The sequence below is a fragment of the Castor canadensis genome, chromosome 4 (assembly GCF_047511655.1).
Source record: "Castor canadensis chromosome 4, mCasCan1.hap1v2, whole genome shotgun sequence".
In the NCBI taxonomy this organism is placed as follows: Eukaryota; Metazoa; Chordata; class Mammalia; order Rodentia; family Castoridae; genus Castor; species Castor canadensis.
In genome coordinates, this window is record NC_133389.1 from 152,905,823 (window position 1) to 152,919,831 (window position 14,009).

Genomic DNA, 14,009 nt, shown 5'->3' on the forward strand with positions numbered 1-14,009 from the left:
TCAAGGTTTTTGTCGACCCGTTTTTTTCTCTGGTTAGTTGGAGATAGGGTCTCTCACATTTTGCTCAGGCTGGCCTGGATTGTGAACATGTAGACGCCACCGTGCCCACTGTTTTCCAATGACATAAGGTCTCACTGACCTGGAACTGCAGTTCTCCCAGTCCCAGCCTCTGGAATAATTTGGGATGACAGGCATGTGACCACTATGGCCAAATTTGTTGAGGTGAGGTCTTGTGAACTATTTGCCTGGGTTGGCCTCGAACCATGATCTTCCTGATATCAGCCTCCCAGGTAGCTAGGATTATAGGAATGAGCCACTGGTGCCTCGCTTGGAAACAGCAATATTTACAGGATAGTTGTAAGGACTATATGACACATAAGTACCTGCACCTTTGTAAATAAATCACAAAAGTGTCAGTTAGATTTATGATTTCTTTTAAGTAGCAACTAATAATAAAATTATGTTACCTTCAGTTAGTTCACTTTTTTCTCTCAATGAAAAAAAGTAGTTTAGTGGTACTGTGCACACTGAGCATGTGCAAAGCTCTAGGTTCAATCCCTAGCACCAAAAACCAACAAACCAACAAAAATCCCAACAAGGACAAAAAAGGTAGTAAACAGATTAACTCTATCATTGTGTTACCTTTACTTTTCTAAGTACGAGATCATACTAGCATTTGGGGCACATTTGAGGAGTTATGAGGGAGGCAAATGGCCTGTTTCAACTATCTCTTAAGGAAACAGAAAGGCTGACACTCATTGTCTTTTTGTATTCATTTGCCAGACTCACTCATATGACTGCAAAGAAGGCAAATATTTCCAGATAAAAAATTTGATAAAACTTGTTTCTTTGGCTTTCTTAGCAGCAGGGGAGATAAGGAAATGTGATCATTAGCCATGTGTAGCTATCCATATATCCAGGAAAGCATGAAGGGTTCTATTAATAAGGAAAGTAGAAGAGGTGGTTGGTTATATGCCACCAGCAGTTTTTTCCATAATACTTGTTATTAATATATTTATTGATAATTACTGATTAAAACAAGTCATAATGACTTAAGGGCTATTACTTGTAGATGGGTTTTGCATAATTATATTTCATTATACTTTAATTCAACAATCTAAGGCAGTACTTCTTATTTTATGGGTCACTTTAATACAGCTACCAATTACGTAATGTAAGGAGTTTTGGAAACATGTTTGTGGAGTCAAAGCCAAGGTAGTTGTTTTATATACCTAAATCAGTTGAATTTCTGTAACTAACAGAAAAAACCTTAGAGGGTCTTAACCAAATTATAGTCATTTTTATATTCTTGGTTAAGAAATCCAAATGTAGGCAGTGCTGGGCTGGTACAACAGCTCAACAAAATGATCAAGGACAAAGATCTTTGATATTCCTGGTTTGCTCTCTGCAGACTGCTAATTTAATTCATGGGCTTCACTCCTCATGATATAAAGTTGGCTCTAAGCATTATATCTGCTTTCTAGGCTAGAAGAGGGAAAAAAAGAGACAAAGGCAAAGGGTGTTTCCATTTTCATTTGTGAGGTGATAACCCTCTTCGTAGTTTTTTTTCATGTATCCTTGAGCAGAACTGCATTAGTTACCCATAGTTGCAAGGGAGGGTGGAAAGTGTGGTTTTGCTTCGTAGTGAGGAAGGGGAAGACATATATATATATATATATGTAAAACACTACCAGTGTCTGTCACAGTTTCTATTAAAAATTTTATATGTTAATTTATTAAGAGAAAAAGTTGCCTGTAGACATTAATTCTCTAAGCATATAGAGCCACATTTAGATTTGATTTTGTTTTTATCATTTTTAATGTTTCAGAGGAATGCTTTGCAAGCAATTTCTCCAGCCACCATGGAAGTTCTTATGAGAGTTTTGGCAGACTGTGATTCCTGGGAGGATGGAGATCCTAAAGAAGTGGGTAGGAAAGTAGAACTAACTCTGAAGTGCCTTACAGAAGTAGTACATATCCTTCTCACTACCAGCTCTGACCAGCGTCAAGTGGAAACCAGCGCTATTCTGGAGAACTATTTTAAGTTACTAAATTCAGATCATTCGGCTTTGCCTCATCAAAGGAGGTCCAGGCAATGGGAAAACCGGTTTATTTCTCTACAGATCAAAATGCTGAGTAAGTATTTGATAAAGACCGTTTTCTATTTTTTTGCTTTTGTATATCTCACTTTCTTTTGAAATACAGGGTTCAGTGTATGAAAAGTGTTGATTGCTTAATTCAGAAAACGTGACTATTTAGTTTTTACTTTCAAATAATTAATACAGAATTGATGTCTGCAACTTCACTTTACAATGCACAGTCAAGTTTATGTTCTTTTTTGAAAGTGTAGTCCATTGAAAGTATGAATGCTAAAAGGAAAGTTAACTATGACTTCAAATTTCTAGGAAAAGTAATTTTCAGAAAGTGCCATTTATAGTATTTTACATAGGATAGAAATTAATTTGGTATATCCTTCTATAACATTTCTGTTCTGTAAAAGTCACTTCAACATCTGTCCTTCCTCTAGAGGGCCTTTGCTTTTTGTTTTTCCTCAGAGCCTCTATCATTGTTCCTCTTTCCTCCTCTTTGTGTTGGTTGTTTTGTGTTACTCTACCTCTCTCTCTTGGTCTGCTCTGCAAGTCCCACAGCAGTATATATGATTTTTTTGTTGTATTCTTACATTAGATTGTTAATGAACTATCAGTTAACAATATTTATATTTATTATAGAAGTAAAATATTGTCATTACAGCTAAGCTAGGAAATTCAGATAAATGAAAAGGAAATAAAAATTCTTTATATGCTACCACCTAGATATAACCAACTTTAATGATGTGGTATATAGATTCATATGTGTGGTGTCAATTTAGAAATAATGGCCATCAAAATCTTGTCAAAAATGATCCATTGCAATATTTGTTTCTGTAGGAAAATAAGAATAACTTTGTATAGTTCTTTCATTTTATCTGTTATGTCATGTCACCTTATTCTAAACTGTAAGTTTATCAGTAAGTTTGAGTCTGTATTGCATGGACGTTATGTTTAGAAACTATGGTATTGTCTATGCCAGATGTCCTTTGATTTCTGGATTGAAATATACCTTCAGTAGGAAATGAGAACAAAATGTTATAATCATTTTCAGGGCCCATGTGTTAATTTTATAGTGTCTACATGAGACTGTTTCCAAACACAACTTGCTTATTAAGAGGAAGTTGGACACAATAGTTGGTTAGACTTGAGTATTATGATAGAAGAGCAACTAAATAAATCTCTGTGAAATACATGTCAGTCATATAAAATTTAAACATTTTAAATTATGAAGTATAAAATGTTCACTTTTCCTATCAACTAATAATTACACTTGTGTTTTCTGTTCTTCATCCATATTATTTCCAAATTAACTTATATCTGTTCTGTCAACTGAAAATTCTAAATTTAAAATAATTGTAGAGTAATTGTATGATCCCAAATGCTTACTTTTACCTGAATGATTTTGTTCGTATTTTTCTAGATACTATCACAGCCATGTTAGACTGCACAGATAGGCCTGTTCTTCAGGCCATTTTTCTTAACAGTAATTGCTTTGAACATCTCATACGACTGCTGCAGAACTGCAAGGTACTGCTCTATTGTTATTTTTGTCTTTGATTTTAGGAAACTTTTGTTTTTCCTCAAATTTGAGCATGCTCTTGCCAAATTTTATTGTTAAATTAAAATTTTTACTGCATTTAATTATATAATCAAGTCTTATCTTGATTGAAATTAGTATTTGTAATTGTCTAAATATGTTAAGGATAATAAAACTATAAACTACTTTCTTTATTAGATGAGTATTTCACTTAAGGAAACATTTTATTTTTCATTTCACCCTGGCATAAACTTGAGATGCTTCAGAGTCATTAGTTGCTTCTGATTTCTTAGCTAACTCTGTATAGCATACTAAGACAGTCAAGATTTTGCCTGTAAGTTTTTGAAAAACAATTCAGTTTGAAGTTCTGTCTTCTATCAGCGTGGAAATCTAACTCCAAATTATCTACCCTATGCATGCATGTTACTGACAGTAGGGAGTGTTAGATGACACATGTGGATTACAAATCTATTACTCCAACTCAAATTGTATGTCATTGACTAAGATTTTTGTATAAGAAATAGGATTTTAGTTAACTAAAATGATCTGCTTAACAAGTATTTATTTTATGTATCACCTATGTGTTAGGTACTGTCCTCAGGCTATTGATTTAAACAAAACAAAACAAAAAACCTGCCCTTGTTGGCACCAGTGCCTCACATCTATAATCCTGCCTACTTGGGTGGCTGAGGTTGGGAGGATCCTGGTTCCAGGCTAGCCTGGCCAAAAAGTTCTTGAGACCCCATCTCAACTAGTAGGTGGGCATAGTGGCACAAGCTATGTGGGAGGCTGAGATCAGGAAGATCAGGGTTTGAAGCCTGCTTGGTCAAAATGTTTGGGAGACCCTACCTCAATGGAAAAAAGATGGACATGATGGCATTTGTCTGTCATCCCAGTTACGCAGGAAGCATAAATAGGAGGATCACAGTCCAGGCTGGATTTGGTAAAAACCCAGATCTTATCTCTAAAATAGCCAGAGCAAAAAGGGCTAGAGGCATTCATGGTTCAAGTGGTAGAGCATCAGACTAGTCAGTATGAAGCCCTGAGTTCAAATCCCAGTACTGCCAAAAAACAAACCCTGCCCTCTGGAAGCTTACATTTTGGTTATAGACAAAACAATAAGAAACCAAAAACTATATGGGAGATCAGATATGGTAAATGCTATAAAGATATACTGGATAAAGGGCTAGAATATTTATAGGAGAAGACACATACTGCTTTTGTATTATAGATTGATTAGGAAAGAGTCTCAAGGGAACATTTGAGCAGAGATACTTAGGAAATGAGTGAGCTGAGCTACACAGATATCAGAGCATCCCAGTCAGAGAGAACCCCAAAGTTCCTGAAGTGGAAGCACTCTGAGTATGTTTGAGGAATAGTAGACTGTGTGTCTAGAGATAAAAATCATAGAAGAAGGAGTCAAAGCCTAAATTACATAAGATCTTATAGACCATGGTAAGACCTTTGGAGACTTTTTTACTAGTAAGAAGTTTACATTGATCACTGGCAATGGGAAATTAGAAGATTTGAGTTTAAGATAAGGCTTGAATTTTGTTTTCAAAGATTGCTGTGAACTGAATGTGATGGTACATGCTTATAGTCCTAGCTACTTGAGAGACTGAGATAGGAGGATCACTTGAGCCCAGGAGTTCAAGACCAGGCTAGGCAACATAGTGATACCCCTTCTCTTTAAAAAAAGAAAAAAAAAAGGAGGATCGCCATCAGAGGCTAACCCCACACAAAAATGAGATATTCTGTCTGAAAATTTAACGAAAGCTAAAAAAGGACTGGGGGTATGGCTCGAGAAGTAGAATGTCTACCTAGAAAGTGCAAGACCCAAGTTCATACCCAACAACTGAAAAAAAAAAAGATTACCTTGACTATTGTATGGGAGAGACCAGATAGGAAATGATTAGAGATTTTAGGCCAGAATTGAATATGACTAATAGCTTTAACTGTGATCTTTATGACCAAATTATAAATTATGCTTACATTAAGTTATTAGAGGGTATTTGGGTTTTATAAGCTTTGGTTTTGTTTGTTTATTAATGTATTTGCTTATTTATTTGTGGTGGTACAGGGTCTCATGCTTGCTATGCAGGCATTCTACATAATCATTGAAAAATAATCATTCATATTGTAATTCTGGAAGAGGTATTAACTTCCATCAGTAATGACAAACCTCTGGCTTACTAAAAGTCACTTCTCAGATGTACTCATTTTTTTAAGTCAAAATTTCAACTTCATTAAAATTCAAGTTTTGCTTATCTCTTACTTGGTTCTCATTAAAACTAAATTGAAATAATGTATACAAATACTTAACTAAAAGAAAATGAGGAAATGGTATGGTGAGGGTATTTTTTTTTCTTAAAGTTTGCCTTTTACAAAATCTTTCTGATATCTTGTCCAGTTGAAAAAAACTAATCACATGCATATTTTGGAAACCTTCTCCTTTGTCGTCTTCATCTTCTTCTTCTTCCTTCTTCCTTCTTCTTCCCTTCCTCCTTCCTCTCCTTCCTCCTATTCCTCCTTCCTCCTTCTTCTCCCTCCTTCTTCTCTTCCCTCCTCTCTCCTCTTCCTTCCTCCTCCTCCTCCCTCCTCCTTCTTCCTTCTTTCTTCTTTTTTTTATGGTACTGTGGTTTGAACTCAGGGCCTACACCATGAGCCACTCCACCAGCACTTTTTTTTCCTTTATTATTCATATGTGCATACAAGGCTTGAGTCATTTCTCCCCGCTGCCCCCACCCCCTCCCTTACTACCGACTCCGCCCCCTCCCTTTCCCCCCCACCCCCTCAATACCCAGCATAAACTATTTTGCCCTTATTTCTAATTTTGTTGTAGAGAGAGTATAAGCAATAATAGGAAGGAACAAGGGTTTTTGCTGGTTGAGATAAGGATAGCTATACAGGGCATTGACTCACATTGATTTCCTGTGCGTGTATGTTACCTTCTAGGTTAATTCTTTTTGATCTAACCTTTTCTCTAGTTCCTGGTCCCCTTTTCCTGTTGGCCTCAGTTGCTTTTAAGGTATCTGTTTTAGTTTCTCTGAGTTAAGGGCAACAAATGGTAGCTAATTTTTTATGTGTCTTACCTATCCTCACCCCTCCCTTGTGTGCTCTCGCTTTTATCATGTGCTCAAAGTCCAATCCCATTGTTGTGTTTGCCCTTGATCTAATGTCCACATATGAGGGAGAACATACGATTTTTGGTCTTTTGGGCCAGGCTAACCTCACTCAGAATGATGTTCTCCAATTCCATCCATTTACCTGAAAATGATAACATTTCATTCTTCTTCATGGCTGCATAAAATTCCATTGTGTATAGATACCACATTTTCTTAATCCATTCATCAGGGGTGGGTCATCTTGGCTGTTTCCATAACTTGGCTATTATGAATACCAGCACTTTTTTGTGATGGGTTTTTGTGAGATAGGGTCTCATGAACTATTTGCCTGGGGCTGGCTTTGAACTGCAACCCTCCTGATCTCTGCCTTCTGAGCTAGAGGATTACATGTATGAGCTACCAGCACCTGGCCTGGAAACATATTCTGTGTAAAAATAAAAACCCTATATAATAAAAATAACCTTTATAATTCTTCACATCAGAATAAGGGTTACTGTTTTTTAAGTACTTAAAATATGATGGACAGTCTCTTAGGTACCTTGCTTGAATCTGAGATCACACAGCATATATTGTCTTCATAATGACCACTTTGTAGATAAGGCAAGAATTGTCAGAGCCAGTTTAAGTTTGGTTCTTTTTTATTTTAAGGTCTTTGTTTTTAACTTTTATAATATGTAAAACAATAATTTTATGTTTATTTCCAGACTTTTTGCCCAGTATGTAATATTTTGCATACTTCCAGTAGAAATTCATGAATAATTAGGTGACCCATCAAGGCTGAGTAAGATTTTTCAATGATTATTAAAGTAATACATTGTTATTATAAAATAGAAACCAACAGTGTATTGATTCTGTCATACAATAATAGATATGTCAATTCAAACATTTTTCTTGAGTAAAATTGGTAATAATTCCCATAATTCCTAATGGAAATAAATGTTTCTATTAATGGAAAAGTAAACTGCAACATCAAGCTTAATAATATCAATAGAGTATATTAATAAGAATATATAAGTATATATATTTTGGTAGTACTAGGTTTTGAACTCGGCCTCATGCTTGCTAGGCAGTCTCCCTACCAAAAAGGAGAGTTGACTCCTGATTCCATATATTCTGACATTAGAAAATTTTAATTTCACTTTGCTTATATAAGCAAAATTAGGAAAAGGAAGTGTAAAGAAAGAAAAAGTAAACCCCATCGTTAAGAGGTTGACAGTCTCTTAACATCTCAGTCTTTTGGTCTTTTTTTTAACTGAATGTAATAGATAATGTTTTTCTTCTTAAAAAAAAAAACTTCATAAGTAGAGCCATTTCTTACACATTTTTTATCTTATTTTTTATGGTACTGGGGTTTGAACTCAGGGCCTCGTGCTTGCTTGGCAGGTGCTCTACTTGAGCCACTCTGCCAGCCTTCCTGCGCTTAATGATTTTAATCATTTTATACAATGGATTATCTGAATTTTGCTTGAAAGTAAGTTTTTTATCATAATATGTAGTAACTGTCCCATGGTCATAGGAACTTTTGTCTAAAAACTTAGAGCTTGTAGAAAATCTTTAGTTTAGACGTAGAAGGGAAAACAAACAAGAATAATCATGCGCTCCAGAAGCCGACTCAGACAATGGTGGTCTGAGTGCTCTTGAGCCCTTTGTACCAGGTTGTTTCATTTCATGGTTACTTGCTTCTTGGTCTGTTTTTTCATATTGGCAAAATTCCTTTCATGAAAAATTCATTTGTTCTCTCTATAAAAGACTTTTATACATATGGAACTATCAGGCAATAATATGTCTGTTAGAGAGTATCTTATAAATATGCCACAGTTGAGAGATTGCTTTTTTCCTAATTCTTAGGTGTGTTAAGATCTACAAGAGTAAGATAATATGTATATATATATATAGGGATGGAACATTTTGAAAGGCAGGACAGAGTTAGATGCAGTTCCATTAATTTCAAACTATATGTACCTTTTGCCTCTGCAATTCCATTAAAAACCAAAGTTCTTAGAGAAAAGGTTAGATTAAAAAGAATTAACCTAGAAGGTAACACCCACGCACAGGAAATCAATGTGAGTCAATGCCCTGTATAGCTATCCTTATCTCAACCAGCAAAACCCCTTGTTCCTTCCTATTATTGCTTATACTCTCTCTACAACAAAATTAGAGATAAGGGCAAAATAGTTTCTGCTGGGTATTGAGGGGGGGAGCGGGAGGGGGTGGAGTGGGTGGTAAGGGAGGGAGTGGGGGCAGGGGGGAGAAATAAACCAAGCCTTGTATACACATATGAATAATAAAAGAAAAATGAAAAAAAAAAAAAAAAACCAAAGTTCTTGGTCTAATGTATACTAGTTTTTATATTTGTCCCTGTTGATTACTGCCTTCTCGAAACATTAAAACCATTTTGTTGGCTAGGCTGGTGGTGCATGTCTGTAATACCAGTACTCGGGAGGCAAAGACAGACAGATAGTTTGAGGTCATTTTGGGCTACATAGCAAGATCCTGTCTCAAAAAAACAAAAACAACAGAACTTTTTTGTTTTGTTTCTGGAATGTGAACATACTCATCTTCTTTTCTATACTAATCTTTTTTTTCCTTTGTACATATGTGGCTACGTTTTAGTACCTGGAATATTGCCTTTTTCAAAATGCTGGGAATAGGGCCAGATGTGGTAGCACTACCTGTAATCCCAGATACTTGGGAGGTGGAAGTAGGAGTATCATGAGGTCAAAACTAGCCAATGCAAAGGTAGTGGTGAGACCCTATCTCAAAAACTTACAAGAGTCTGAGGGCATGGCTCAAGAGGTAGAACACTTGCCTAGCATCACACACACACACACACACACACACACACACACACACACACACACACACACACACACACACACACCACACACACCCCCTCCCTACCTGTTTGGTCCTAAATTCTTTTTTTCTTTGCTTATTCTTTGGATAGTCTTAACTACACGTGTGGTTTTAGATATAATCCCCAAATTTCTTGTTGCTAGTACAAATCTCTCTTGAGGAATTCCATTTGAATTTCTCAGACATTTATCACATCTAAAATGGAACAGATCTTCTCTTACTCTATCTGTCTCATCCCCACAGCTATTTCTCTTTTATTTCCAGTGTAAGCCAGAGACCCCGTTATCTGCCTAGTTTCTCAAGGAAGAAATTAGGAATCAGTCTAGACTTTCCCTTCTTTCTCATCCCTCATGTCTACTTATGGCACCATATCTGACAATTTTATTTTCTAACTATCTCTCAAAATTCACTTTTATTCCCTGTGTCACTTGATTTACTGCAGGGTCTAAGTTCTTGCCAGATTATTGTAGTGTTTTCTTAATTCTTTTCTCCCTTGTCAGTTGTATCTTATTCTACACTGGAGTCCCAAAGCATCTCTTTAAAACATTGATATCCCCTATCAATATTTTGTTTAAAATATCCTCTGTTTTCAAACCATTAAAAATTCTAGTGATCTTTAATTCTCTTGGCATGACTTGTACAAGGACATAAGAAATCTGGTTTAGCCCTTACTCAGCCTTTCCTACATAAACCATTATTATACGCCTCCTAGTTCCTTGAATCAGTCATGCTTGTTCTTGCCTCTTTTTGCCCTCTGTGAAATTCTTACAGCTTTCTTTCCTATTTACTTATTTACTTAGTTGCTTACTTATTTATTTGGTGTTACTGAGGTTTGAACACAGGGCCTTGAGCTTGCTAGGCAAGCACTTTACCAGTTTAGTCACACCTCCACCCCTCTTTGCTTTAGTTTATTTTTCAGTAGGGTATCCTGTTTTGGCCTGGGGCTGGATTTGGACATTGATACTCCTGATCTTTACCTTCTGCATAGTTGGGATTTACAGGCATGCACTACGCTTGGTTTGTTTTGTTGAGAAGAAGGTCTCGCTAACTTTGTACTTGGGTTGACCTTGAACCACAGTCCTCCTGATCTTCACCTCCTGAGTGGGATTAAAGGTATGAGCCATATAATCCAGCAATACCACTCCTAGGGATATACCCAAAGGAATGTGACTCAGGTTATTCCAAAGGTACCTGCACACCCATGTTTATTGCAGCACTATTCACAATAGCCAAGCTATGGTAACAGCCAAGATGCCCCACTACCAACAGATGGATTAAGAAAATGTGGTGTTTATACACAATGGAATTTTACTCAGCCACAAAGAAGAATGAAATTTTGTCATTTGTAAGTAATGGATGGAACTGGAGAACATTATCTTAAGCAAAGTTAGCCAGGCTCAGAAGGCCAAAAATTGTATGTTCTCCTTTATATGCGGATTATAGACCTAAAAAATGTAGTAATATTATTGGACATGAGTCACACACTAAGGGGAGAATGTGTACAGGAGGAATAGGGAAAGGAAAGGAAACCTAAAACTTGAAAGTGGTTGAGTGCCCACTGCAGAGGAGCAAATAAAGTAATCTTAAACTGGCAGAGGCCACTATTGAAAGGTGACTGGGAAGTAGTGAAGAGGTCTGGTAGAGATGAACCAATTTGGATTGTAATACACATGTGCGTGGAAGCAATGCTAGGCATCTCTCTGTATAGTTATCTTTATCTCAAGCTAGCAAAAATGCTATGTCTTTCTTACTGTCTCTTATGTTTTCTTTTCAACAAAATTAGAGAGGAGGGCAGAACAAGTTCTGCCTGGAAGCAAGAGGGGTAGGGGAGAAGGGAGGGGCAGAAGGGGGGGAGAGGTGACCCAAACAACATATGCACATATGAATAAATGTATAAACAATTAATAAAAATAAACAAATGATGGCTTTCATAGGAAAAAAATAAAGGTATGAGCCATCGTGCTTGGTCTTTTTAAAATGACTAATACTTTCTGATCCTTCCAGATCTAGATAGATACACATTTTGGCCCTCATTGTGTCTTTTACAAGTCTGTGGGGATGCCACATACACTTTTGTGTCTTATAATAAACAGTGGAGTATTTGAAGGCAAGCATACTGACATTGACTTCTTCTTTACCACACAGTCTTTGCCACACAGTAGAAGCTTAATAAAATTGAATTGATTAATTTTAAAATTGGAGACCTAGAACAGCAGGGTTACATTAGACTGGGAAAGCAGCATAGGTGCCAGAAACAAAATGTATTTAGTTTGACATTTTGGTTAGCTTCAAAATTCTGTGCCAATGAAAAGGCACAGGAATGTTTTTTCTCTTCTTTTTCATCTTCACTATTGTACTACACAGCCCTCAGTATTCAGGATCTAAAACTCAAGTTGATTTTAAATGTATTGGAATATCATACATTCCAATGGGATGACTACTTTCCTTTGATGTATAAATATTTTATGAGTTTTTAAATTGCCTAGTATGGTGTTGTCTGTACTAACTGTCCTAAGTTACAATCCCATGAACAGCATCAAGGGCTCATTTTTCCCATACCTCCACATCTTCTCCAATATTTTTTTTTGTTTTTTGATAATAACCATTCTGACAGTCAATAAATATTTACAACATGGAAGAAGCTTTCCTGTAAGCTTTCTAATTTATTCATTATACAAATGAGGAAAAATGTCCTGAGGGATTAAATCACTAGCCCCTGGTCAAGGACTGGGCATGGTGGAGCACTGCTGTATAATACCTGCTACTCAGAAGGTGGAGGGAGGCAGAGATAGGAGGATCATGCAAAGTAGAGTGAGAAGGACCACAGTTAGAGGACAGCCTAACCAAAGTTAGTATGAGACCCTATCTAAAAAGCAAACTAAAAACAAAAGGGGTGCTGGTTGACTCACATGATAGAGTGCATCAGACCCTGGGTTCAATCCCCAGTACCAGGAAAAAAAAATTACCAGCCCAAGATCAATACTAATAAGTGATGAAGCTTGGATTTCTTACTCAGGTTTTCTGTTTCTTAAGTTTGTTACTGTATTTCTGGTACAGAGTATCACCATTTAATCGGTAGAAAATTTTTTCTATATGTAGGACAGTTATTGATATATGAACATTTATAAATCTAGTTGATATGATTCCTGAATATATAAAAATTTTGATATCTTGTGAAAACTTAAGTCTCCAAATGTTTTGCTTGATGATACACATCTGTTACTGCTTTTGTTTAAATTGGGGAAGGGTTTGCTAGTGAAGAATAAATCATTTAGTGTATTTTATGCAGTAATACAGAATCAAGACAATTTTCTGTTTAAACAGACCCATTGCAAACATTAGCTTTTAAAGCTTAAAGTGTCATAAGCAGTTTATGCATTAGATTGGAAAATCTTGATCTGACTGCTGGAATTTTCTGTGCTTTCTCTTTGTATGAGAGTCAATACCAGTATATAGGCATGAATTTTCTAGGAATTTGTGTAAAGTCTTCTGGCCTTTACTTAAAATATGATTATATGAAATCATTCATTTAACATTTATGATAGATATAGTGAAAATACTGAACAGTATTTTGTTTATTATGTTGCAGGTCTATGATTTGAATTAATATAAAAAATTTAAAAAGATATCCAAAGATATTTGAATTAGAAGGAAATAAAACCAGAATATATTTAGTAGTAGCAAGAAGAGGAATTCAAAACCATCACATTGAATTTAGGATTCTAATGAAGTTAAGTCTTGTTTTTTGACTGTTGCTTAGGATAGATTTCTAGAGTTTTACTTATTGTATAAGAATACAAACTTTAAAAATATTCTTCCTATAGATTGATAGATTCTTTTCTGGAAAGATCACGCGTGCACACGTGTATGTGCTGCAGGGGACCGAATCTAGGGACTTGCACATTCTACGTAAGTGCTTTACCACTGAGCAATATCACCAACCCTGGAATGACTACTCATTTTTACTTCCATCATCTTCATCCCAGCATCTCTGTTCCCTTGCACCTTGATAATGTAGAATATTATTATAATTACTATTCATCATCATCATCATAATAACAATAATAATGTTTTTGGAGACAGGTTCTCATTATGTAGCCCAGTTTGGCCTGGAATTCACTGTGTAGTCCAGGCTGCTTCAAACTTCTGATCCTCCTGCCTCAGCCTCCCAAAGTGCTAAGATTGTGGGTGTGAGCCACCATGCCCTGCTGGAATATTAATATATTTTTTAAATCTTTGCTAATAATAACAGATTTCATTTACCAAGTTCTTGTCCAGGTACCATATGAATAAACTAGTATAGCTTATGTCATGTAATTATTGGGAAAAGAAGCTTGGAATAATTAAGTCGTTTTCCTTAAAATTAGAATGCTAAACTGGGCATGATGGTTCATGCCTGTA

The 14,009-nt window shown here is 36.0% G+C and overlaps 1 protein-coding gene across 15 annotated transcripts in view; it reads left to right on the plus strand.

Annotated features, from left to right (window-relative positions):
• The window catches only part of Nbeal1 (neurobeachin like 1), a 205,019-nt gene that overhangs the window by 48,534 nt on the left and 142,476 nt on the right, over window positions 1-14,009 (plus strand). For 14 of the 15 annotated variants that reach the window (XR_012447349.1, XM_074071453.1, XM_074071448.1 and 11 more), the window contains exons 9-10: window positions 1,830-2,136; window positions 3,511-3,617. Coding sequence is in view for 14 of the 15 variants with exons in the window: in XM_074071453.1 (XP_073927554.1) it covers window positions 1,830-2,136; window positions 3,511-3,617 (414 nt within the window). In the remaining variant the exon portion in view is untranslated. Of the gene's footprint in view, window positions 1-1,829; window positions 2,137-3,510; window positions 3,618-11,500; window positions 13,518-14,009 lie in introns of those variants that run through there. The other variant, XM_074071462.1, reaches the window with a different exon arrangement.